The 25,803-nt window shown below is 38.5% G+C and overlaps 1 protein-coding gene and 1 pseudogene across 1 annotated transcript in view; both read left to right on the top strand.

Moving 5' to 3' along the window:
• Positions 1–25,803, top strand: part of MDN1 (midasin AAA ATPase 1) — a 165,075-nt gene that overhangs the window by 74,910 nt on the left and 64,362 nt on the right. The window contains exons 34-49 of the mRNA XM_008687583.2: positions 1,715–1,933; positions 2,648–2,845; positions 4,326–4,534; positions 5,255–5,377; positions 7,358–7,555; positions 8,637–8,744; positions 9,111–9,299; positions 12,205–12,294; positions 12,400–12,663; positions 12,837–13,098; positions 20,648–20,807; positions 21,629–21,745; positions 22,783–22,991; positions 24,071–24,219; positions 24,585–24,796; positions 25,129–25,349. Coding sequence (XP_008685805.2) covers positions 1,715–1,933; positions 2,648–2,845; positions 4,326–4,534; positions 5,255–5,377; positions 7,358–7,555; positions 8,637–8,744; positions 9,111–9,299; positions 12,205–12,294; positions 12,400–12,663; positions 12,837–13,098; positions 20,648–20,807; positions 21,629–21,745; positions 22,783–22,991; positions 24,071–24,219; positions 24,585–24,796; positions 25,129–25,349 — 2,928 coding nt within the window. The remainder of the gene's footprint in view (positions 1–1,714; positions 1,934–2,647; positions 2,846–4,325; positions 4,535–5,254; positions 5,378–7,357; positions 7,556–8,636; positions 8,745–9,110; positions 9,300–12,204; positions 12,295–12,399; positions 12,664–12,836; positions 13,099–20,647; positions 20,808–21,628; positions 21,746–22,782; positions 22,992–24,070; positions 24,220–24,584; positions 24,797–25,128; positions 25,350–25,803) is intronic.
• On the top strand, positions 9,454–9,866 carry LOC103660118 (annotated as a pseudogene).

Below are 25,803 nucleotides of genomic sequence, written 5' to 3'. Positions count from 1 at the left end.
ATTCATAGTTCTCATTGGTTATGGCCAGATTTTTCTCCAGCAGGATGGTCCCATTCACAGTGCTACCAGCAACTTAGTAAATGTGCCTGCTTGGCATAGTCCTTCCAACATGGAGGTTTTTGTTGTTGTTGTTGTTGTTGTTGTTGTTTCTTTTTATATAATGAAATCCATTCTTTTATTCTTGTTACTTTAATAGGTAGTCTAAGATTTCATTTCCTTTAATTACTAGTGATGAGCATTCTGTATGATTTACTTTTTCATAAATATCAATCATTTTATTTTTATTTTTTAAGTAATCTCTGTACCCAATGTGGAGCTCAAACTCAAGACCCTGAGGTCAAGAGTCACATGCTCTACCGACGGAGCCAGCCAGGCGCCCCAATCATTTTACATACTAGTATTTATTACATTTATAACATGGATTCCTATTTCCTGTTACCTTTTAATATTTCTCACAAAAAATACATGTATGAACCCATCCACCTTACCTGATGATTTTCTAATAGTTAAGGTTTAATTACCCTCTAACAATGGATAAAGTTGTCCATTAAGTCCTTGATTTCTTTCAAATTTATTCCACTCTGAAATGCGGATCCAAGTATTCATGTTTAATATGTAGTTGCTAAAACAGCATTTAATTTCTTTCCTCATTGTGACTGGATTTTTTCCCCTTAAGTTGTCATTTTACGATCTTTTTAAAGATTTTGTGGGGGTTTTTTGTAATTAGTAGTTTTCTTCTAACTAGATAGTTTGTTTCTAAGTGATTTGCAGTATAGCCTTGAAGGCTTTTGCTGCATGGTCCACTCTATATTATAGCAGTTCTGATTGCACCTCATTGTATTTCCTTTTTTAAAAAAACATTCTTTGGTATTCACACTTCTTAGATAAATGTTTACTGTTGACTTCAGGAGTTACATGAAGTGCTTTATTAAACTTAATTGACATTGCTTCTAATCTAAATTAAGTATTTTGTTTCCAAATATTTTACAATATGAAATTGTGGTAATTAGAATAGTCCTCTAACTCAAATCATGAAACAAAATTTATGAATCCTCTAATTTGCTGAATTCTGATGGATTCATTGATTTAATAAAACAAGAAGCCTAAACTAAACGCCACTGAAGCGGCGCCTGGGTGGCTCAGTGGGTTAAGCATCTGCCTTCGGCTCAGGTCATGGTCCCTGAGTCCTGGGATCGAGCCCCACATCGGGCTCCCTGCTCAGCGGGGAATCTGATTCTGCCTCTCCCTCTGCCCCTCCCCTTGCTCTCTCCCCCTCTCTCCCTCTCTTCCTCTCTCAAATAAATAAAATCTTTTTAAAAAATGCCACTGAAAATACAGCATCCCCATTCCAGTGAATCAGTTTAAAATACAATAAAATTTATAAATTTTCTAAAATCATTGTGTCTTCAGAATTGTATCTGAACATGAACCAAATGAATACTCTCTGAGCAGTTTTCAGGATTGCTTTTTAGGCTGTAATTCTCAAGGTAATTGGTAGGTGTGGAATGCTATTCATGAACCTCTTGGGAATGTAATAAAAGCTATGGACCCCCTCTCCTTAGAAAAAGCAGTTACGTACTTTTGCAAAAATATGCATATAACCTTATGGAGCACAGACCTCTTTAGGCCGTCTCTGGGCCCCACGTTACAAAACCATTTGGAGTGTTCGATACAACTACCTCTAAGCAACTGCCTTTGCCTCCTTGTGTCTTAGGGACTGACATAGCTGAGGTGATGCTGGATTTCATTGATTGGCTGACCCACCAGGAATTTGGCCGAAGGTGTGTGGTCAGTATCAGAGATATCCTGTCCTGGGTTAACTTCATGAACACAATGGGGGAGGAAGCTGCTTTGAAAAGGCCAGAGACCATCTCCACTGTGACATCATTTGTCCATGCTGCATGCCTGGTGTACATAGATGGAATAGGTTCAGGTATGTTGTCTGTTAGATGGTGTGGGGACAAGAGGGTTAGGGTAGAGGGGAGTATGAAACAGAGCAAGCTCAGACCTCTGACTTCTGACCCAGATACTTTAAAAAAAATCACTTACTCTAACATTTCCAAGACCCAGAGTGGATTTTTTTTTCTTTCTACTCTTTTTGAGAGGTGGTTGATATAAAAGATAGGTTGCAACTCCTCATTGCCTATAGGCCAGGGACTTGGTAAACATGAAATGGTGATTACGAGTGAGAAGAAGACTGTTGGAAATGCCCTTCCTCCTGAAGTACTAGATAATTCTTAACATGAATTAGTCATTTATAGTTAGTGGCCTGAATCCTTTAGTTTGTTTGTTTTTAAGTTTACCATAATTTCATAAAATTCAGTGTTTAAGTTCTGTTTTTTCAGCAGTGAAGATTAGAGATATAAACCAATATGATCAGGAGTACTACATTAATTACTCCTGCCTCCAGGCTGATTCATCATGGAGTGCATGGGTGCTTTACTGAATAAGCTGCTGCTGATGTGTGAATTGTGGAGATGGGGATCCAGACATTTGCTTTTTGGACTATTTACAGTAGCAATTGCATTGTGGGTGCAACATTAGCTAGGGCCTCATTCCCCTGGTAATTGCCCAAGAGCTCCTGATGAGTAGTTGGGCAAGGTTGGTGTCATGCTGTTGTTTGATGGACTGATCCTCTCTCTTTTAGGGGTAACTTCCTCAGGGTTTGGTACAGCCCTCTTGGCTCGCAAAGAATGTCTGAAATTCTTAATCAAGAAACTTTCCAAGATAGTGCGTCTTACAGAGTGTCAGAAAAACGAATTGAAGATTTATGACAGACTCAAGGCCAAAGAATTTACTGGAATGGATAACCTTTGGGGAATTCATCCATTTTTTATACCAAGGGGTAAGAATGATTTTGAATAATGAACATTCTCTTCTTGTAGATCATAGGTACTTTTATTGTGACTTTTCGTGTATCATACTCATGATTATTTTTAAACTAGTTATGTGAATTAGAATCTGACTTGGCATAACCACCCATAATTTCATGAAGAATTAAAAATACATAACTGACATATAAAAATAGGGGAAAGTATAGTCTTTAGTCTATGAATAAACTGTCTTGTAAAAATGCATTTATTTTCTATTTGGTGCTCAAAACAAGAGCTTTCCTATAGTGATAATTCAGCCTATAATGTATCAACTATAGATCCTTACCACTGCTTACCAAAACAGTTTTGTGAACCCTTGTGGGCAGGAATTGCATCATTCATCTTTCTGTCCCTGACACCTGAGATGTAGTCTAGTTGTCATAGGCATTCAGAAAATGCTGTTGATTGAGTGAATGGATGAATGAGTGAATGATTAAATGGGAAACTCAGGTGGGTTTCAGTTCTAATCTTTCCTCTTTTTCTTACTAGGTTGCTTCTACCAAATATTTAAATGAGATGGATTAGATATCTTAGAAGGCATGAGTAATTTTTCAGTTTGTTGCTTCTCTAGCACGGTCATCTGTTTCTTTTCCTCCCTCCCTCCCTACGTTAATAATAGTTGAGTGTCTGAAATGCTTAGAGGCACAGTGGCAGTTATTGGGGGTTCAGTGGTGAACAAAATCAGCCTAGGTTACTGGGCGAATGGAATATCACCCTTTTCTCTCTCCCTCTGCAATAGTACTTTTCATCCCTGATGATGCATCCATGATGTAAGTTCCCTAAGTCATCATCATAGTATTCAGTACTCTCATGTAGGAGCTATATTTTAGTGCACTGGCGGGGGGGTGGTTCTTGCTTCTGCTTCCATAGATGAGGTAATAGATGTTATCCTAGCCCTCCAAACTGGTATACAGAAAGTTTCTTCCAGGAGACCTAGAGACACAAATGTTAAGCCCTATAAAACTATTATTACTCTGCAGTTCAGCTAGACTGTGGGTTAAAGATGCATCCTGAATTGTCTTGGAGGTCTAAAAACCTTGGATGCAATTATTTATACGGAAACATGTCACCTACATACCCAGCTTACACTTGACTTCTAGGAAGATACTTATTTGTAAAGGTAAATTGTACAAGTACATGTAGTAATTCCAGGTGTAGGTTGTGAAAGGAAAAATGTGTGCTTGCAGTGAGACCTATGTTAGTAAGTATATGCATAGGTATAAGTGCGGGAGAGATCTGAGTAGTAGGCACAGTGAAGAATGTGCTGCTGGCTATTCCTTGAAAGGATTTTATGACTTAAAAGTGGGGAAATGTTGAAATAGGGCTGAGCATTTTCACTACAGATGGTACTTCACTGACTGAAAGTCTACTTGTTAAATTCTTAAAGCCTTGGTGTTGACATGTATACATGATTTGGCAGCTTATATGTGGCTTTTCTTTTCTCTACTTAAGGACCTGTCCTTCACAGGAATAATATTGCCGACTATGCACTCAGTGCAGGCACCACAGCTATGAATGCCCAGAGGCTCTTAAGAGCTACAAAACTGAACAAACCCATTCTCCTGGAGGGCTCTCCTGGTGTGGGCAAGACAAGTTTGGTGGGAGCATTAGCAAAGGCTTCAGGCAACATCCTTGTTCGAATCAACTTGTCAGAGCAGACGGTAAGCTTAGTCATCCTACAGCTGATGAGGATGAGTATAGGGAGTAATGTTTGTATCTGTTTATTGAGTTTCTTAGAAATAGTTAGGACATTTTCAAAATTGCAAATATTTCATGATGATAAAGATCACAGCAACATGACCTTCCAAACTAAGTCTCCTTTTGGATTAATAACTGATATCTATAATATTATTCTCTCTAGATGCTTTATTCTAATTGTCTTTTGAGAGATAACTGCCCAATTCCATATTTATTGTAATATAACCTTCTTTATTTTTGTTCTTTCTAAAAAAAAAAAAACCCAGAAAACAGTAGAAATAAAATGGCCTTTAATCACTCTTACGAAATTATGGGACAAGAGGTGACAAATGATACTCTCTAGGAATGGGCTCTGGAAGCAGAGTCTGAACATTGTTACTGGTCTTTGTTTTGTTTTTGTTTCCTGTAAAGCTCACATTAATTTCCAAGTATAGCCACAGTTGAGAACTACTGACCCAGAGCTCCAGCTCCAATCGATTGGTACTTGCAGTATTGTGATGAGAAGGTCCTTGGGAGCATGTGTAGGCTCCTGGTAAAGAGTGCTAGGGTTGATTAGTTCTGCCTTGGGTATAAAAACGAAAAGTGGCGTAAGGCCCAAGAATTTATTGTGTTAGATTTAGGGTCTTGGGATCTAGTTAATTTATGCAATGTTGGCTTTTCCTCCTTTTTGTCCCCTCTCAAAGGACATCACAGACTTGTTTGGAGCAGATCTCCCTGTTGAAGGTGGCAAGGGAGGAGAGTTTGCCTGGCGGGATGGCCCCTTGCTGGCGGCTCTGAAGGCAGGCCATTGGGTTGTGTTGGATGAGGTGAGAGGACTGTTCGTCGTGCCAAGCATGGGGTTACAATGGGAAGAGCAGTCATACTTTTCTTATTGCTAGGGCATATCTCAGTGGATGGTCATGCTATTTTGCTAGTAAAAACAAAATCTCTAACGAAGAAAAGTCCTCCATTGTTTGTTTTAAGAATAAGAAAAGTCACTTGTCAGAGAGTACATATAGAAACCCCTATATATACAAGCCACTAAATCCTGCTTTTGTAAGCCAGCTTCTGGAGAAAAACTGTCTCTTCACTGGTTTATTCTACGGTCTCTGGTGGGCTGGCTTGGTATTTTGTATTTATTTCATGGGTGTTTTACAAACTGTCATCCACATGTTTTATAAGTGCATCAGAGAGACTGCAGTAAGTTATCTTAAGAGACATACAAAAAATGGGGAGAAAATGGTAAATGTTACATGTGCATATTGGATAAGTTATTGACTGGAAGAACAGAGCCCCTCATGATACCTGGGATAAATGCTGAATCTCAGTGACCAGCAGGCAGCTGGAGACATGGAAAAGTGATGCACAAAAATAAAAAATTTAAGGCTATGGGCAAAGGCATGCGGTCACTTTGGGATGTGCCTTGTTAATCCTGGAAAAGGCTGGAAAGTAGTGGTGGAGCTTAAATGATTGCTGTGATCAGAATACTGGGATGGAACTTTTGAGACTAGCGCCACCGGGTCCCCAAGATTCAGACGCCTTTGGGTCTCAAGTTGGAGGGTGGGCTGTGGGCTTTCTTTTCGGTTGAGCTGCTTCCTACTTATATCATGGGGGAGATATTAAGGAGGAGGGTGGTGTATCCCATCCCCCTGATTTTTGAAAAAAGATTCCTGATAGTATTATATTCTTTAGCCAGGGGGGAAAAATGCCCAGTTATAAAGTTTAAGGCTTCAGGCCATACTCCTATTGGGTGGAAACGCATCCAGGTACCCAAGACAGTCTTGACTGCAGTCACATTTAAGAGTAGCTTTTAGAGCTTTAGCTGTTTGGGAATATTCAATGGAATTTGTGCTTTGTAGTGTTTATGTAAACATGACACTTGAAATTCTGATATAGTCTGGTTTTTTTGGCCATTTGCATTTTATTGATTTTGCATTTTCCTAATTGAATTTTTCCTTGTTACCTAAAAACTGCCACACTTTGCATCCCTGAGCTGTAAACTTACCTTCTGAAGACCTCCATTCAGCTCTTTTCATTTTTGGCACAGAAACTCCATGTATTTGTTCTTTTCCACAAAAATGTTGGTGGAAGTTAGCTATGTTGATCTACCTTATGTAGTTTTTTTCATGACTTTGAAGCCCATTTGGAGATTTCATTCATTATTTGAGCTGGGAAAGATATTTAAAGTATGTAAAGAGCTGTCTTCATCTTTAAAGATCTCATAGTGCAAAAGTGAAATCTGTATACTTGCGAGTTTTTTTTGGTAAGCTGGGATGTACATGGTAGGTCCATATACCTACATTGAATACAATGGACACAGTTTAATTTTAGAGAAGATTTAAACTGCTTTTTAAAAAATTCAGTCCGAATATTTATTCAGTTGACTTAAGTTATTGGTAGTTTATATACCACAGATGTCACACACACACACACACACACACACACACGAAATAATAGGATGAATATACTTGACTTAAAAGAGTGTTACTGGGGTACCTGGGTGGCTCAGTCAGTTGAGCATCTGACTCTTGGTTTCGGCTCAGGTCATGATCTTGGAGTTGTGGGATGGAGCCCCATGGCAGGCTCTGTGCTCAATGGGGGAGTCTACTAGAGATTCCCCCCCTTTTTCTCTCCCCCACCTTTTTCTCTCTCTCTCTATAAAATAAATAAATCTTAAAAAATGGAATGTTATCAATTACTTGAGCTTCTTCCTCCTGAAGACGACACTATTCAATTTTTATGCATATTATTCTTTTTGTTATAGTTGTATAGCGTATGTAATAAATATATATACTTTCTTCAAATAGCTCAACCTGGCATCTCAGTCTGTATTGGAAGGACTCAACGCTTGTTTTGACCACAGAGGAGAAATCTACGTTCCTGAGTTAGGAATGAGTTTTCAAGTACAGCATGAAAAGACGAAGATTTTCGGGTGTCAAAATCCTTTTAGACAAGGAGGTGGGAGGAAAGGCTTGCCGAGGTCTTTCCTTAACAGATTCACTCAGGTAAGATTTGCTGTTGCCATGGGAACCAAAGGTGGAGTGTCGAAGGTGATAAGACTGCTGGCACATACCTATTAGGATGTTCACTGTAAGAATGAGAGAGCATCAGTTTAACAATCTGTTTCTCAATTCCATGTCTCTATATGATGAATATCAGTGTGTCTGATTTCCATCATCACCTCCCTCCTGGTGTGAGTCCCTTTGTCTTCAGTCCTGGAGAACCCTGTGTGTTATCAGTTGAGAGTAAGGTGACCACCCCTCCAGGAATTCCATTACCGTCCTCAGGATCAAGGCCGGTTTTTGACCATTCCAAATGTCTAAGTGATCTAGTAAAATACTGAAATTTTTTTATGATGAAATTAATGCATTTTAGTTAAAGTGAGAAGGAAAAGAAAACTACCAGGAAGAATAAAAAAATCCAGTATTCTCCATATCAGAGTCAATCATTATAAACATCTGATGTCTTTCTTACTGTCTTTATTCTCATTTGCAGAGGTTAGAGTGTGTGTGTGTGTGTGTGTGTGTGTGTGTACACACATATGCTTACTTGTTTTAACATTTATTTGCCAAAGTTTGACTAGTCTACAGGTTTGAAAATAGCTCTAGCTGTTAGCTTTCTTTAATGTCCCTTTCCATAATTTGCTGAGTGTCTTTTCAGAATAATTTATTATGAAGAATTTCAAACATACTCAAAAGTTGGAAAGTTGAGATTTTGAAGTAAATGCTCCTATGCCTTACCATCTAAAATTTTGAGGGCATTATATACATAGGAAATTAAAAAATATATGCTTAAAAATATAAACAAATACACTTAAGTCGTATGTTATCTTTTTTCTTTCATTCACTGGAGTGGAGCTAACAACAACAAAACCTCTGTTGCCCTGTATTTCAAATATTTTATAGGATTCTGTGTCCTAAAAATGCAAGAAAAGAGATTTCTGTAACTGAATTTTTATATATATCTAAACTGAGGTACTGTTACTTTGGTGTTAAATAACAATTTTACTTTATAAGTGGTTGTCCTTCCTGGTGTTCAGTAAAGAGAAGCAATAGCATTTCTTCATGTTCTTTTTGGATTCTGTAGGTCTTTGTGGATCCCCTTACAGTAATTGACATGGAGTTCATTGCCAGTACTCTGTTTCCAGCCATTGACAAAAATATTGTTAAGAAGATGGTGGCTTTCAACAACCAAGTAGGTACCTACTTGTATTAATTGTTTTTTTATTTTCATGCTTTAATAGAACCATCACTTTTTCATCGTGGGACACTATCAAATTTACCAGTCTCTCTAAAATAAACCACATTGAATTGTACAGGTTTCTAGTGGAAGAAACTACTCATTTGAGGATTACAGTAATTCAGATCTATTGTGTGTATCAATGTTAATGCTTACAAAAGTATTCCTGGTTTAGATGTCTGGGTTGGGAGAAAGACACATTTGTATCAAACCTGCTAATTTCTGTTTCAGATTAGGTATGCATTTGTAGTACATTGATAGTATTAATGCAGTGCGCCTACCTATGGGATATGTTTCCCAATAATGGTGTTTTCGTTTTAGATTGATCATGAAGTGACTGTTGAGAAGAAATGGGGGCAAAAAGGAGGACCCTGGGAATTCAACCTTCGGGACCTTTTCCGCTGGTGTCAGTTGATGCTAGTTGACCAGTCCCCTGGGTGTTATGATCCTGGTCAGCATGTGTTTTTGGTCTATGGTGAGAGAATGAGAACCAAGGAAGACAAAGAAAAGGTGAGTTTCACACTTGTTCTTTGTGTTTCTTTCCATCTGAAAGTTGATTTCTTCCTAAGGGAGAGAAAGGGCATACTCACTAATTCATATTAAACTCAGTAAAGCTGCTTAGAATTTGGAAGTTAAGGAAAGATCTCTTTCCCTCGGCCTCTTCTTAGCGGTGGCAGCGGCAGCAGTGGATTATGCAGACAGGGCCAAGATGAAGGCTCGAGACCTTCCCAGCAAGGGGGAGATGCTGCTTACACAGCTGGAAGAGCTGAAGATGGAGCTGTCCCAGCTGTGTGTCACCAAAGTGACAAGTGACACTGCTTCCAAGCTCTCTAAAGTCCGAGTTGTTGGCAAATCCATCACCCGTGTTCTCACAGTCATTAACCAGACGCAGAAGAAACCTCAGGAGATTCTACGAAGGCAAGAAGTACAATCCCCTGGATCTGTGTCCCAAGAAGACAACGTGCCATGTGCCACTGGCAGAACAAGCACAAGGAAAACCTGAAGGCCAAGAAGTGGCAGCGGAAGGAGCAGCTGTACCCCCCGCAGAAGTATGCGGTCAAAGCTTAAGCACTGGCATTAATAAAACACAGACTGGAGGGAACAAAGTTAAGGAAAGAGACTGAACATTCACCTACCTCGAGGTCTCAAAGTGGAGAGTAGTTTGCTTCAGAGTACACACTTTATTTATTCATCTTAATCCCCTTATTCTTAAAACAGTATTGCCCCCCAGTAATGAAAAACTAGGTCTTCATCCTCTTACAAGGTGCAAAGGGGAGAAACAGGAGAAGACAGGTGATACTCAGTAGAGGGGGGAAGGGTGTTCTGTTTTTAAATAAACTTTGAGTTACAAAGTCTTTTCTCTACAAAGTATAAGTAGATACATAAGAGAATATCCTGTATCTGAATGGAAGTAAAAATATCTCTTTGTAAATAGAAAATAACACTATAATTCCTAGCCTAATAATCTAATAATGTATTCATTTTACTTTTTGGTATTTAAAGTCCATCCTCACAGAATACTCACAGTAGCTGCAGACAGGAGGCACTATCATGACCTCTTACCAATGAAGATTCAATGCCCACAGTCATGGAGTACCTGTAGTAAGTGGTAGAGCCAGCACTCCAGTCTAGAACTTTCCTTCCATATCCCAGTTGTAGCCAGATATTAACTCATTCATTATGTGCAAGTGCCTTTTGGTCATTATATTAGGACAAAATATTCACCTAGGTTTTTTAAAATATAATTTTATTATGTATAATTCGTATGCCATAGGCTAGTATTTTATTTTCTTCATCCAGTTACTAATTATACTGTATTCATTGTGGCCAGACCCTGGCCAGTTATTGGGTTATTGATGTTAGTCAGATGGAATGTCACTGTAAGGTACAGAAGGTTTCCATCACTTCTCTGTGTTAGTTATTGTAATTCACACACACACACACACACACAAAATGAGGAAAAATAGTAATGGGAGAAAGGCTTATCAAAGCTGGAAGAGTTTGAGTAAATTAAATCTGACTTTATAAAACTAAACTACATTGTGAAAGTATTTGTAATTTTAGTTCTGGTAAACTGTCAGGGAAAGGAGAGGATGATCTACTTTGGAGTAGAATGTAAGCTCATTGAACACCTGGACCCAAAAATGTGACAGGAGCACTTTTCTCCTGTGCTGCTTTTTGACTCCTAGTCGACGTTCGGTACTGATAATGATTTTATCTTTATCCTTTTTTTTCTGATGTTTCTCAAACTCTTACTAATTTTTTTAGTTGAGGTATAATTGACATACAACATTAGTTTCAGGTGTACAGCACAATGATTCAGTATTTGTATACATTGTGAAAAGATCACCACAGTAAGTATAATTAATACGCATCACCTTACATAGTTACAAAAGACTTTTTCTTTTGATGACAACTTTTTAAATCTGTTCTCTTAGCCATTTTCAAATATGCAATACAGTATTATTGACTGTGGTTACCAGGCCATACATTTTATTCCTGTGACTTACAATATTGTTATTTTTATTTTCTGACTTAAGTCCAGTGTACAATGATTAATATGAGTATTGCTGCTTTGTTAAAAACATGCAACTTGGTGTACATATTGTAGGTGGCTGGAATTTTTCCTGCTGCTCTGGGCTAAATTAGTGTATTTTACACACCTCTAGCTTTTCCCCTCCCCCAACTCCTCTCAAAAGGAAATCCAGAAAAGAAGTAGGGCTAAAAGCAAGTTTTCTAATTGTATTTCTGATAAGGAAGGGATAATTGAATGTAAATAATCAGATAAATAACATTGGTTGTCATTCTACATAAATAGAAAGCTAAAATGGTGTTTTAGAGTGAAACTGGCTTGGATTTAAAATAACTTACTAACCATGAGTAAACCCTTATAACTCTCATGAATCCTGTTACCCATATCTATAAAGTGGAAATGATACCTATTTTGCAAGGCTGTAAGGATCAGAAATAATCTATTAAAACACGTCTACAATGTTTGGCACATAATAGGTGCTCAAGAAATGGTCATTGTTCTTCATAATCTTCAGACTACTACTAACATTCTGCCTTTTTAGGTGGTATCTTGAATGATGAAAGCAGATTCATTTTTCATCTGTAGATTTGCAGTAATATCCGTGGCTTTAATTATGATACATTCTCAACTGGAATCTCAAATAGTTTAAGTTTAGGTGACTGTTCTTTGCTTGAGTACCAGTTTGCTTTCATCCTGAAGATTTAAATAAATGTAATCTGTAAGAGAAAGTTTATAAGAGAAAATTCAAAAGGATAAAGAAATTGTGACTAGTGTTCGTTCACTCACAGTGTTGTGACTCCTGTTGCTGTGCATGTTTCCTGGAAGGTTTTGCTCAGAATTTGGTGGAGTGATTTGTGTTTTGATTGTATTACCTTCATTTAGGTCATTGCTGTATTCAAGGATGTGTTCAATTCAAGTTCCAACCCATACATGGGAACCAGACTATTTCACATCACTCCCTATGATGTTCAGGTGAGGCATGTAGAAATATCCTCTATTCTTGTACATTTTTCTTTGATTTCCTCTGCTCCCAGCCGCAGGCACACTTGTGAAATCTCACTGGCATGTCTTTTTCAGCTGGGCTACTCAGTCCTTTCCCGTGGCAGTTACGTTCCTCTCCTGTCCCGCCGTCCCCTGTCACTCCTGCACCAGTCATTACGGTCCCTGGAGTCTATTATGAAGTGTGTGCAGATGAGCTGGATGGTCATCCTTGTGGGGCCAGCTTCTGTGGGCAAGACCAGCCTGGTCCAGCTCCTGGCACACCTTACTGGTCATACATTAAAGATCATGGCAATGAACAGTGCAATGGACACTACAGAGCTTCTGGGTGGATTTGAGCAGGTAAATGGTCTGCCTTCACATTTTCAGGCAAAGCATATATAATGCTGTGGTCTGACTGATGGTCTTTTGTGTTGGTGATTACAAGTAGTATTTTTTTTTTTTTTTAAATTTAAAGGAGTATTCTTTTGACTCTGGCCAGTGGCTATGATGAGTTTGTGCTCTGGAAATTTCAGGTTGATCTTACACGGCCGTGGAGGCAGCTGCTTGAAAAGGTGGAGGGCACTGTAAGGGCACTGTTAAGAGATAGCCTCCTTATCAGTGCTGATGATGCGGAAGTAGTGCTACGAGCCTGGAGTCACTTCCTTCTGACCTATAAGCCCAAGTGTCTTGGAGATGGTGGTAAAGGTATCACAATGGAGATTGTCAATAAGCTGGAAGCGGTATTATTGCTTATGCAGCGACTCAACAATAAAATCAACTCCTACTCCAAGACAGGTATGTGTGTTTGGATGTGTGTATCAGATATGTATGTAGCATTGTCTGTAGAGTGTCCGTATATAGGTAGTAATATATTTGTAAGGTGATACCTGTAATGTTTTATTAATGTAGTAGTTATCAACAAAACTTAAAAATCTTTGTGTTAGAAAGCAAAATGAAGCTAATGTAAAATAATTCAGAATTGATGATCCTAAACAAAGCAAAAAACAAAGAAATTGGTTAGTGAGCTGGATGGTTTATATTGTGTGTAATCAGCTGTAATGGTAAACCATTTGCATGCAAGCTGGTTTTATTTTTTCTTGGCTTTTAAGAAAACTAGTTAAGTAATTTCTCAAGAAATTAAGAATTCTACTTAATTTTTATTTTAAATTATTTGAGAAAGTATTCTTGTGAGAGAACACATGAGCAGGAATGGGGGAGGGGAAGAGGGCGAGGGATAAGCACACTCCCTGCTGAGCAGGGAGCCCAATATAGGGCTTGATCCCACGACCCTGAGATCGTGACCTGAGCCAAAGGCAGGCGCTTAACCAACTGAGCCACCCAGGCTTCCCAAGAAATTAAACATTTTAAATGGAAGAATAGAAGTCCACGTTGATTGTTAGGATGTGCTTATTAATTTTGTATAGAAAGTGGAAGAAAGGGGCGCCTGGGTGGCACAGCGGTTGAGCGTCTGCCTTCGGCTCAGGGCATGATCCTGGTGTTATGGGATCGAGCCCCACATCAGGCTCCTCTGCTATGAGCCTGCTTCTTCCTCTCCCACTCCCCCTGCTTGTGTTCCCTCTCTGGCTGGCTGTCTCTATCTCTGTCAAATAAATAAATAAAATCTTTAAAAAAAAAAAAAAGTGGAAGAAAGTCTTCAGTTAACATGCACACTTCTGTCATTTTGTGGTGCAGTTTTCTGGGTGGTGGCGAGCATGCTCATAGGGAAGATTAAAGGCTCATAGGTTGTGTCAGTCACGGTGGTTGTCGTCTTTTATTTCCAAAGCCTGTTTGTAACTGGTTACAAAGGGTTGATTCCTTAGAGATAACAAATGAGACTCCTCTGTTCTAGCTCTCTAAACAATGTATCCATGGCTGTGGGTCAAGCAGTTTACTTTCTTAGGCAAGAGAATTATTTTATTGTTGATTTGATTTATCACTTCCCAGTGAAGCCCACCATTTAGTTTTGAAATCCTTTCCTCATTCACTCAAATTTGTTAGAGATATTTAATGGAGTTATACATTACTTTATATATATTTTTAAAAGATGGGTTTTGTAAAACTCACCATTGGGCTATGAATTCCAAGTGGGTGGTAGGTCCTATGTCAGATATTTACTTTGAAACCTCACAACACCACTGCATTACAAGGAAGGATTATTTCCATTTTATGCCTCCAGACATGGATGCTCATGGAGGTTAAATAACATACTCAATATCGTATAGTTACGAAGTGACTAAACTAGGTTTTGGATCTAATCCTCTGACCTTAAAGCCTTTAGTATAGTGCTTCTATATATCTTTTAGTTGAAATTTAAATATTTAGAGTAAGTTCTCACAGCTCATGCTAAATACTGCTTTTTACTGAGTAATTTCTTAGGGGTATTAATAGAGTGAGAAAAGGTGAGTCTGAAACACTTTTTCTATTTTATTTTTGGTTAAAAATATTTTTTATCTTTATTTATATCTTTTAACGTTACTATGAAGATGTATGACTATTAAATATATTTAGTTCTTATGTTCACAGTTTATCTTAAATGCTTGTGCTTTTTTTTATAATAGCTGTATTAATATCTTTGTCTGCTAATTTAATCATCTATGATTTCTGGGTCTGTTCTGTTGACTTTTTCCTCCTGGTTATAAGTCATATTTTCTTTGTGTGTCTAGTAATTTTTTTTTTAAAGATTTTATTTATTTATTTGACAGAGAGACAGCCAGCGAGAGAGGGAACACAAGCAGGGGGAGTGGGAGAGGAAGAAGCAGGCTCCCAGCGTAGGAGCCTGATGTGGGGCTCGATCCCAGGACTCTGGGATCACGCCCTGAGCCGAAGGCAGACGCTTAATGACTGAGCCACCCAGGCGCCCCTGTGCCTAGTAATTTGGATTGGAGGCTGGAAATTCTGAATTAAGTTGCTTAGTGCTGCATTTTTGTTGATCCTTGCACAACATAGGTTTGAACTGCAAGGGTCCACTTAACATGTGGACTTTTTTCCAGTAAATATATGTACAGTACTGTAAATGTATTTTCCTTTTAATTTTTAAAATTTTCTTTAGCTTACTTTATTATAAGAATACGGTATATAGTATATACGATGTAAACAATGTGTTAATTGACTATTACTGGTAAGGTGGCTATTAGTAGTTAGGTTTTTGAGGAGTCAAAAGTTATATGTGGATTTTTGACTGCATGGGAGGGGTTAGCACCCTTATCCCCTTTGTTTTTCAAGGATCTAACTACATTTCTTTGAAGACTTCTGGACTTTGTGGTAAGCAGTTAAGTTGCTTATGGATTAGTTTGATTGTGTATTTTTATTTGATCTATTTAGACTAAAAAAACCCAAAAAACAAAAAATACAACCAGAGCAAACAGTTCACCCATTTATCTCCCTCAACTCCCCCAATCTCCTATCTGTTCTCTGTATTTAGAAACTTGGTCTTTTGTTTAAGATCTTACATATAAGAGAGATCGTGTGGTATTTATCTTGCTCTGACTTATTTCACTTAGCATAATGCTCTTGAGGTCACAGATGGCAAGATTTCATTCTTTTCTATGGCTAAGTAATATTCTGTCATACACACACACACCACAATTTCTTTATCCATTCATCTATGAATAGACATTTAGGTTGTTTCCATATCTTGGCTATTGTAAACAGTCCTGCAGCCAACATGGTGGTGCATATATCTTTTCAAGTTAGCGTTTTCATTTTCTTAGGATAAATGCCCAAAAGTGGAGTTGCTGGATCATATGTCGTTCCATTTTTAATTTTTTGAGAAACTTCTGTGCTATTTTCCATAGTGGCTGTACAAATTTACCTTCTCAGGAGTAGTGCACAAGGATTCCCTTTTCTCCACATGCTTGTGAACACTTGTGATTTCTTATTTGATGATAGCCATTCTAACAGGCGTGAGGTGATCTCTCATTCTGATTTTGATCTACGGTTCCCTCATAATTAATGATTCCGAGTATCTTTTTCATGTACCTCTTGGCTATAGGTCTTTGGAAAAATGTCTGTTCAGGTCCCCTGCCTAGTTTTTAATGGGTTTGTTTGTAATTTTGCCATTGAGATATATAATATGAGTTATTTATATATTTTGGATATTAGCCCATTATCAGATATATGACTTGCAAGTATTTTCTCCCATTCAGTAGATTGCCTTTTCATTTTGTCGATGGTTTCCCTTGCTGTTCCAAAACTTTAGTTTGATGTAGTCCTACTTGTTTATTTTTGTTTTTGGTGTCCTATTAAAAAAAAAAAATCATCACCAAGACCTGTGTCAGGGAGCTTACCACTTAGGTTTTCTTCTAGGAGTTTTGTGGTTTCAGGTCTTTTGTTCAAGTCTTTAATCCATTTTGAATTTTTGTGTGTAGTATAGGATAGTAGTACACTTTTATTCTTTTGTATGTGGCTATCCAATTTCCCCAGCACTGTTTTTAATTGAAGAGATTGTCCTTTCCCCATTGTGTATTTTTGGTTCCTTTGTTGTAAATTAATTGACTATATATGTGTGGGTTTATTTCTGGGCTCTCTTTTCTGTTCCACTGATCTGTGTGTCTGTTTTTATGCCAGTATCATGCTGTTCTAACTACTTTAGCTTTGAAATATAGTTTGAAATAAGGGAACTCGATGCCTCCAGCTTGTTCTTTTAAGATTGCTTTAGCTATTTGGGGTCTTTTGTGGTTCCATACAAATTTTAGCCTTATTTGTTCTATTTTGGTGAAAAATAACCCTGGAATTTTGATAGGGATTATATTTAATTTGTATATTGCTTTGGATAGTATGGACATTTTAACATTTGTCCAATCCATGAGCATGGAATATATTTCCATTTATTTGTGTCTTCATTAATTTCTTAATGTCTTGGAGTTTTCAACATACAGATCTTTCAACTCCTTGGTTAAATTTATTCCTAGGTATTTTTTTTTTTTATGTGATTGTAAATGTGATTGTTTCCATTTCACTTTCTGATAGTTTATTATTAGTGTATGGAAACACAATGGATTTTTGTGTATTGATCTTGTGTCCTGCAACTTAATTCATTTATTCTATGTGTGTGTGTGTGTCTGTGTCTGCATGGTGTAGGGTTTTCTGTATGTAATATTGTGTCATATGCAAATAGTGACAGTTTTCCTTTTTTCCTTTCCAATTTGGATGCCTCTTATTTTTCTCTCCTAATTTGCTCTGGCCTGGAATTCCAGTATTGTGTTGAATAAAATGGCGAGAATAGACATTCTTGTCTTGTTCCTGATCTCAGAGGAAGAGTTTTCATCTTTTCATTGTTAAGTAATGATGTTATTTGTGAGCTTGTCATATATAGCTTTTATTATGTTGATGCATATTCCTTCTATACCCATTTATTAAGAGTTTTTTTAAATCATGAATAGATGTTGAATTTTGTCAAGTGTTTTTTCTGCATCTGTTGAAATGATCATATGATTTTTGTCCTTCATTTTGCTGATGTGTGGTCTCACATTGATTTGCGGATATTAAACCATTCTTGCATCCCTGGAATAAATCCCACTTGATTGTAGTGTATGTTCCTTTCACTGTTTTTGCTGAATTTAGTTTGCTGATTGTTTTGTTAGATTTTTGGATCTATGTTTATCAGTGATATTAGTCTATAATTTTTTTAAGTAGGCTCCACGCCCAACATGGGGCTTGAGCTCAAACTCATGATCCTCGGATCAAGAGCTGCATGCTCTACCAACTGAGCCAGCCAGGCACCCCTAGACTGTAATTTTCGTGTGGCATCCTTCTCTGGTTTTGGTATCAGGGTAATACTGGCTTTATAAAATGAGTTTGGAAAAGTTCCCTCCTCTTCTTCCTCTTTTTCTTCTTCATCTTTTTTCTTTTCTTTTTTTTTGAAGTGTTTGAGAAAGATTGATACTTATTCTTTTTGAATGTTTGGTAGACTATACCAATTTTGTCTCCTTTCTGGGTGATACTGATTTATTACAGTCCCATGGTATCAGGAACTCAAGCTCTCCTGGCCTCCAGAGCCAGAGGATCAAGAGGCATCCCTGGGTGGTAGCAATAAAAATCAGGGTCCCAAGACTTATGTAAAAGGCTTTCTGGGAGGTACTGGTGCTTCTGAGCTCCACAAAGGAAGAGTCCAAAGATGGCATCTGTCAGTCTTCTTCCCTGGAGAGTGCTCCAACAGGCTCTAGGATATATATGTTATATTAGATGCCTGCTCCTCAGGTTCTGTCTTTAATACAAGCAGGTAAGCCTCCTTCACTTTAAATCTGGGTGTAGTTGGCTGCCTCTGAGCTGGGCCCTGGGGTTGGATGAGTCTGAGTGTATGAGCCCTTTCTCTGATCACAGTCTTGTGTTCTTGGGATGCAAACCCTGTTGCTTTTAGATGGTAGATGTTTTGAGAGCTTGCCTTTCAAGTACATGTTTTAAAAGTTGGGATTCCTGATGTGTGGTTCAAACCTTTTGCTCCATAGTGAGAAGCTCCAGGTTTTCAGGTCCTTTCCGGTTGTGGGTCACAGTACTGGGGATAGGGTTTACAGTGAGATTATTTCTCAGCCTTTCCTACCTGCTTCAGTGCGGTGGGTTGTTTTGTTTGTTTTATTTTTTCATTTGCCTCCTGTGTAGTTGTCACTCAGCCAGACTTCAGGGTTTTGGTTTGTTTGTTTGTTTGTTTGTTTGTTTTGGAGGAAGTTGTTACCTATGTAGCTATCGATTCAGTGTGTCCATGGGGGTAGGTGAGTTCAGGATCTTCCTACACCGCCATGTTGAACCAGATCATTTTGATCTTTTCAAGCTTGATTTCAAGCTTTTTAAGGTCGGTTCAGAGTAACCGTTACTTAGGGCTAGATTAGCCCCACTATTTTTTTTAAGATTTTGTTTATTTATTTGACAGAGCACAAGCAGGGGGAGCAGCAGACGGAGGGAGAGGGAGAAGCAGACTCCCCGCAGAGCAAGGAGCCCGATGTGGGGTTCAATCCCAGCACCCCCGGTTCATGACCCAACTGAAGGCAGATACTTAACTGACTGAGCCACCCAGGCACCCCAAGATTAGCCCACTATTGAGGCAGAGCTTGCATGGCATCTCTCCTGAATGGCCTGTGTATTCTGTGGGGTCTCTTCAGTTTGGCTGGTGGGAACTGGAGCAATACTCAGTCTTGTATGAACTCTGGGAGTTGTTCTAATCATAGCTCCCCAGCAATTGTCCCTTCCTTGCAAGTTTTCCCACCCTTGTGGAGCCTCACCTTTTACGTGCATGTACAGACTGTTATTTCGCCAAAGACTCCAGAGGCCCTTATCTAGATTTCTGGAGCTCTTTGAGTAGCTCCTTCACCTCGAGTGCTCTGCCCTTCAGTCTAGTTGCTTTGGCCTCCCTGATTTCTAGTCTGTCTGCTCAAATCAGTGAGACCTCAGTGGTATGTTTGAGTTTCCTCTCCTTGCTTTTGCAATCCAGAAATTGCTTCCATGCAGAAATCAAGGGCTATTATAGGTCTTTCTTTCCTCAGTTATCACAGCCCTGTTGTGATATATTTTGTATAGTTTTTTAGTTGTTAACAGTGGAGGTAATGTCAAAACCTTATTCCTCATGGGGTCCAATGCATTATACTTTGTGATATGAACAAGGGTCATAAGGCAATTTCCAATTAAAAAGCAATTTAAAAATTTCTAGGGATGGGCTATATAAACTATACATCACTTGGCAAATAAATAGCAGTTGTTACTGTAATCCTATGATATGGTCACTATAAAGAAAGCCTGGTTTAATGACATTGATTTTCGTTGTGCCAACTTTTAGTGCCCTTTCATTTGACAAGAATACAGTAATAGGTGGGAGTCATTATTCTCCTTGTCTCATTTGAGAAATTGTAACAAAGATTATTATTTTATTTTTATTTTTTTAAAAGATTTTATTTATTTATTTGACAGAGAAAGACAGCCAGCGAGAGAGGGAACACAAGCAGGGGGAGTGGGAGAGGAAGAAGCAGGCTTCTAGCAGAGGAGCCTGATGTGGGGCTCGATCCCAGAACGCCGGGATCACGCCCTGAGCTGAAGGCAGACGCTTAACGACTGAGCCACTCAGGCGCCCCTGTAACAAAGATTATTTACCTTTTCTGTCACCTTTGAGTCACCTCTACCTAGCCATTAATTCAGAAAATCATTAAAAAGTATTTTCTGCTACCAGACCTAATTTTTTTTAACCTGTTTTGTTTAAACAAAAACAAAAACCTATTTGTGCTTTATTACCAAACTTTTAAAACTTGGGCCATAAGTTTCTGATTTTCTCTTAATAAACTCTTAGGGGATATTGTTTTTCTTTTGTTGGTTTTTTTATTGCCCTGATTTGAAACTAAGTGCTGTGGCTGTGACGTTTCAGAGTTTGCCAAACTTGTGGAAGAGTTCCGAAATTTTGGGGTGAAGCTTCTGCAGTCCACCAGTGGTCACAGCCATGGAACATTTGAATGGGTTGACAGCATGTTGGTTCAGGCTCTGAAGTCTGGAGATTGGCTTTTGATGGACAATGTTAACTTCTGCAAGTAAGAACCTTCTGCTTAATCACAAGATTGAAATTTGGGATATGCTTGTCAAAGTAGAAACCCAGTTGGAAGCCGTAGTATTTTGAACCCATTGTTAACCAGAAACATATCCTCAACCATATTCTGTAGACGGATCCTTGTGACAAACAAAGGGAGTTGGTCATTAGCTGCAAGATTTTAGTTCTGTATGACTGTTCTGAACTAAACTGAAGGCTAACAGAATTGGATTACTTTTCCAACCATTTTTGAGGTAGACCTTTTTATTTAACATCAAAAATACTCTCTGTTAGGGGCATTCTTGAGGGCAGATTTTTGAAATGGAGCATCTTTTATGGGACAGACGTTTAGTAAGTGTGCATCAGTTGTGTATTGCTTTGATTCTAAAGTAAGGAAAAAGGCATCATAAAACTGCCGTAGCACACAGCATAACAGAAAGTACTCCAGGTCAGATGATGGGTTTCTCTACCTGGATTGTTTTTCAGAATGTTTGAATTGCCTTCAGATTGATTTGATAATGTTGGGAAGTAGGGGAGATAGAAGGGGAAACAAAAAGAGCTATAAATCATGGAACAATTTTCCTTAATTTTATTTACTTACTGAACAAATATTTTGTGCTTTTACTTTGTATGAATCTCTGGGCAACATGCCTTGGGGAGTGAAAGGGGGAATGGATAGGGAGAGAGAGCACAATTCTATATGGGGGAGTGTTCTATGCTGAAGGAGGACATGGGTCAGGAGCAGTGGGAGGCCTGTGCCAGGAAAAGTAGAAACTATGCAGCATGTCAGTCTGTCACCACTGTATTTGAATTCTCTCTGTGTAGCCCATCAGTGCTGGATCGTTTGAATGCTTTGCTTGAACCCGGAGGTGTTCTCACTCTTAGTGAGAGAGGAATGGTAGATGGATCCACTCCCACCATAACACCAAATCCCAATTTCAGGTATTCATGCCTCTTAAGTTTCTGCCTAAGAATCTGACTGCCTCAATGGGAGAGGTGGACATTTGATAGGACCTTCTTACGTGTTATATTTATGCATCCAGTCATAAGTATGTTCACCTGTTTATTGATTCAGTTAATACATATATATGGAGGCTTTGTTATTTGCCAGACGCTGGGAGCATATCAGTAAACAGGGGGGGGCTCCTGGCTGGCTCAAGAGCATGTGACTCTTGATCTCAGGGTTGTCAGTTCAAGTTCCACACTGGGCACAGAGCTTACTTTAAAAACATGAAGTAATAAAAAAATAAACGAGAGGTGAGGTCCCTGTAGTGGGTTGGTGCTGACGGGTAGAAGGAGGGAGACTGAGCACAAGTCTTTTGCAGTAGTTCAGGTAATATACAGGATAGGTTAGACTAGTGTGGCCATATGCGTGGGACTTGCTGATGGATGTGTGGGTTGAAAAAAAAGAAGCAAGGATTTTACCTAAGTTTTTGGCTTGAGTAATTGGGTAAATGTGGGAGTCATTTATTAAGAAAGGGAAGACTGGCAAAGGAGCAGGTTTGGTATGGAGAAGGTCAGCAGGGAATCCGCTGTGTAGCATTGGAGATGTCAGATGGCTAGGTGGAGATGTTGCTAGACATTGAATATATGAAGGTAATTGTTTCAGGAGAATACACTGCTCCCTTTTCTGATATCTGTAGGTCAGTTAGAATGATGAATTTGCACTGTCTCATATGGGGAATATCTGAAAGTAAGAATTTTCACATTCTCAGATAGCATTAAAGGTGCACTAGACAAACAATAGTTGCTAAGGAGAGTAGGTTTAGAGAAACTGATTTTGCTGTATTGATACATTTTGGCACTAGAGGATAGAATAGAGATGAAAGTAGCAGACTTTGAGTTACTGGTATCTCCCTTGATGAGCTCCCTGAAGATGAACCACATAGGATTTGCCCTCACCAGTTGTTGCTGAACTACCTCATTCGTTGCAACTGGGAGTTTAATTTTTTTTTTTCTTTGAATTGCTGTATTACTAGACTTTTTCTCTCGATGGATCCCCTTCATGGAGAAATATCCCGAGCTATGAGGAATCGTGGACTTGAAATCTACATTTCAGGAGAAGGGGATGGGAACATCCCAGATGACCTGGATCTGAAAGTTCTGCTGCACAGCCTTGGGTTGGTGGGGGATAGTGTGTGCGACAGCCTCTTGGCTCTACACACAGAGATCCAAAGCACTATAGTAGGTAAGGTGCTGGGCTTCTAGGCCTCTGCAGAGTTTTATTCTTCTAGAAATTCTTATGTTATTCCATTTGACTGCTAATCTAGGAGTTCTTAAATTTAGTGTACATACAAATAGAAATTACCAGAAAAATGTGTTAAAAATGTAAATGTAGCTGATGCCTTTCTTCCTCCTAAGAGATTGGGTTCAGCAAGTCTGGGTGAGGCACAGATATTAATATTTTAAAGAATCTTCCCAGGTAATTCTGATGGATTCATTTGGACACCTTTATTTTGAGGAATACAGCTTCAGGCACTAAAATTCGTAAAGTTTGTCCATCTTATCTTCAGGGTGGTCATTGAGTATTTTGAAGGTAGAATAAAGAGAGAACTTTGAGCTGCTTAAAACAGGTGTTGCTTCTTCTAAATGTCCAAATATACAGGAACAGGCAGGAATAACAAAGGTAATGATAAAAAATGAAATGCTATTTATTGAGTAACTGCTATGTGTTAGGTACAGTGTCAGTTGCTTTTTTAGTTTTCACATTAGTTCTTCAAAGCATGTTTTCATTTTATAGTTAGGGCTCAGAGAGGTTGAGTAACTCATTAAAGCCAAGCAGTGAGGTTTGAATGTAGTTCTGTTGGATTTTAAAGCACATGGTCCTTATGAGGCCATGCTCATTTTGCCACTTGAGTGTGTATCAACTTTAGATTAAGGATATATATACCAGGCTTTGTCATGCTTGTAATTGTCACTTTCCTGCAATAAGCTTTTGACAGCCAGAAAGGGAGGGAGGGAGGCAGGATAGGGAAGGAATATGAATGTTTCCACAAGTCCATAATGTGCTACTGAGACCCTAGATTCCACTTAGAAGGCTTTCTTTTTTTTCCTTTTTTTCTTTTTTTCTTTCTTTCTTTCTTTCTTTCTTTCTTTCTTTCTTTCTTTCTTTCTTTCTTTCTTTCTTTTAAATAGAAGGCTTTCTAAGGTAAGTATCTGGGTGGATTTGGGTGGAACAAAGTTTGATGTGAAGATGAATATATCTAATTTCATTGCAGATTTTGCAGAATCTGTTGCTCATAAATGGCGATATTTTTTTCTTTATAGGTTCTCCAACGTCCTCTATTTCAACTCTAATCCAGACAGCCTTACTCATTGTGCAGTACCTACAGCGAGGGCTGAGTTTAGACAAAGCCTTTTCTGAAGTATGCTGGGAAGCGTATGTCTGCTCCCAGCATTCACCAGCAAACCAGAAGGTACTATGAAGTGTTTCAAACAGCTTTCTCAGTTATAACACTCTACATTGTTTAGGTGGAGGAAATTCTTTCTATTGATGTTAACTTTAATGAACTGAGAGTAGAGCACTTCAGTTACTCTCTAGTAGAGATCTGGCATCTAAGTACTTTTCTGGAAAATAGAATAAATGTAAATATTACTTCTTTGAAACTTAGCTGTCATCAGACAAAGTGGAAATTAGCTTGTAATGTTGAAAACTGAAGGCTGTGATAAGAGTTGTCATGAGATGATCACAAAGGGCCTAGAAAATTCTTAATACTCTGCTAGTTTCTGGTGATAGTAATTACATATTGCCTGTACACCACGTGTTTTTATCTCCTACCAGCTCGTGAAGACTTTACTGGAGAAACATGTTTCTTCTCTGCGAGCACATGAAACCTGGGGTAACTCCATCCTTGCCATGGGCCTGTGGCCAGATTCTCTGCCCTCGGCTCTCTTTGCTACAGAAGATTCTCACCTGTCTATCGTCCGAAGTGATGGACAGATCTTAGTATATTGCCTCAACAGGATGAGCATGAAAACCAGCAGCTGGGCCAGGTTAGTGGAGCCTTCAGCCTGTGTCTCTTTGGCATCTTGACTTTTTTTTTCTGATGGTAGTGGTCATGACCCAACATGTTTGACCAGAATGTTCCGTGGTCATTTATTACCCAGCTGTCATAATTTCCTTGTTCATTGTAATATTGCTCCCTATTATTTATTACTCAGTATGTTTTAATTATCCTCATTTGAAGGGGATTAATCTTTCCCCATTAACTCTTGGATCCGATATTTATGAAGTTATTTTCCTGGTTCTTTGAAATATAATGAATAAAATAAAATGAAAGTTTATTCTAGTACTGACTTTGCCTTATTTTTCTAATGAATTTCAGGATTCAACCTCTTACCTTGCCAGACTTAGAGAAAATCATGCAGTCTTCTAACCCTGAGAGCTTGAAATTCAGTTCAGTTGAAGTGGATACTTACTGGATCGATGAACCAGATGTTCTGGCCATGGCTGTTAAATTGCTTATAGAAAGAGCAACCAATCAAGATTGGATGCTCAGAGTTAAATGGCTTTATCATTTAGCCAAGAATATACCGCAGGGGCTGGGTGAGTCAAAAAAACTTAATTTGTATAATAAGTGAATATATTTACGCTTACACTATTTTAGTGCCTCAGTAGCTGTATTATCCTGTTATTTTTAACACGACACTGTTAAAATTGTATCTGGGAGATATAGCAAGAAATTTGTGACTTGGCATTACTGTTTGTATAGCTGTTAAAAAAAAAATTGAGGCACATATATATCTGCCTTTAGATATGTTCTAAGAGAAACTTTGCCCCCATGTAATCCTTAGCATTTCAGGATCTTCCACCTTTCTATCAAATCCAAAAGGAAAATGTACTGTTATGTTACTGTTTATTTTTTGAACATGTTCCTGTACTCCTGTATTACCCTCTTATCTGGGGAAGGTTGCTTTTGGTAAGAGAGTTATTTTAGTTCCTAAGAGACTTAGGAGACTAAAAGTGCATAAGAGACTTATTTTAGTTCCAGTGCTCTAAT

The sequence above is a fragment of the Ursus maritimus genome, unplaced genomic scaffold (genome assembly GCF_017311325.1).
Source record: "Ursus maritimus isolate PB19 unplaced genomic scaffold, ASM1731132v1 scaffold_13, whole genome shotgun sequence".
NCBI classification, from domain to species: Eukaryota; Metazoa; Chordata; class Mammalia; order Carnivora; family Ursidae; genus Ursus; species Ursus maritimus.
This window is presented reverse-complemented; position numbering and strand designations above follow the sequence as displayed.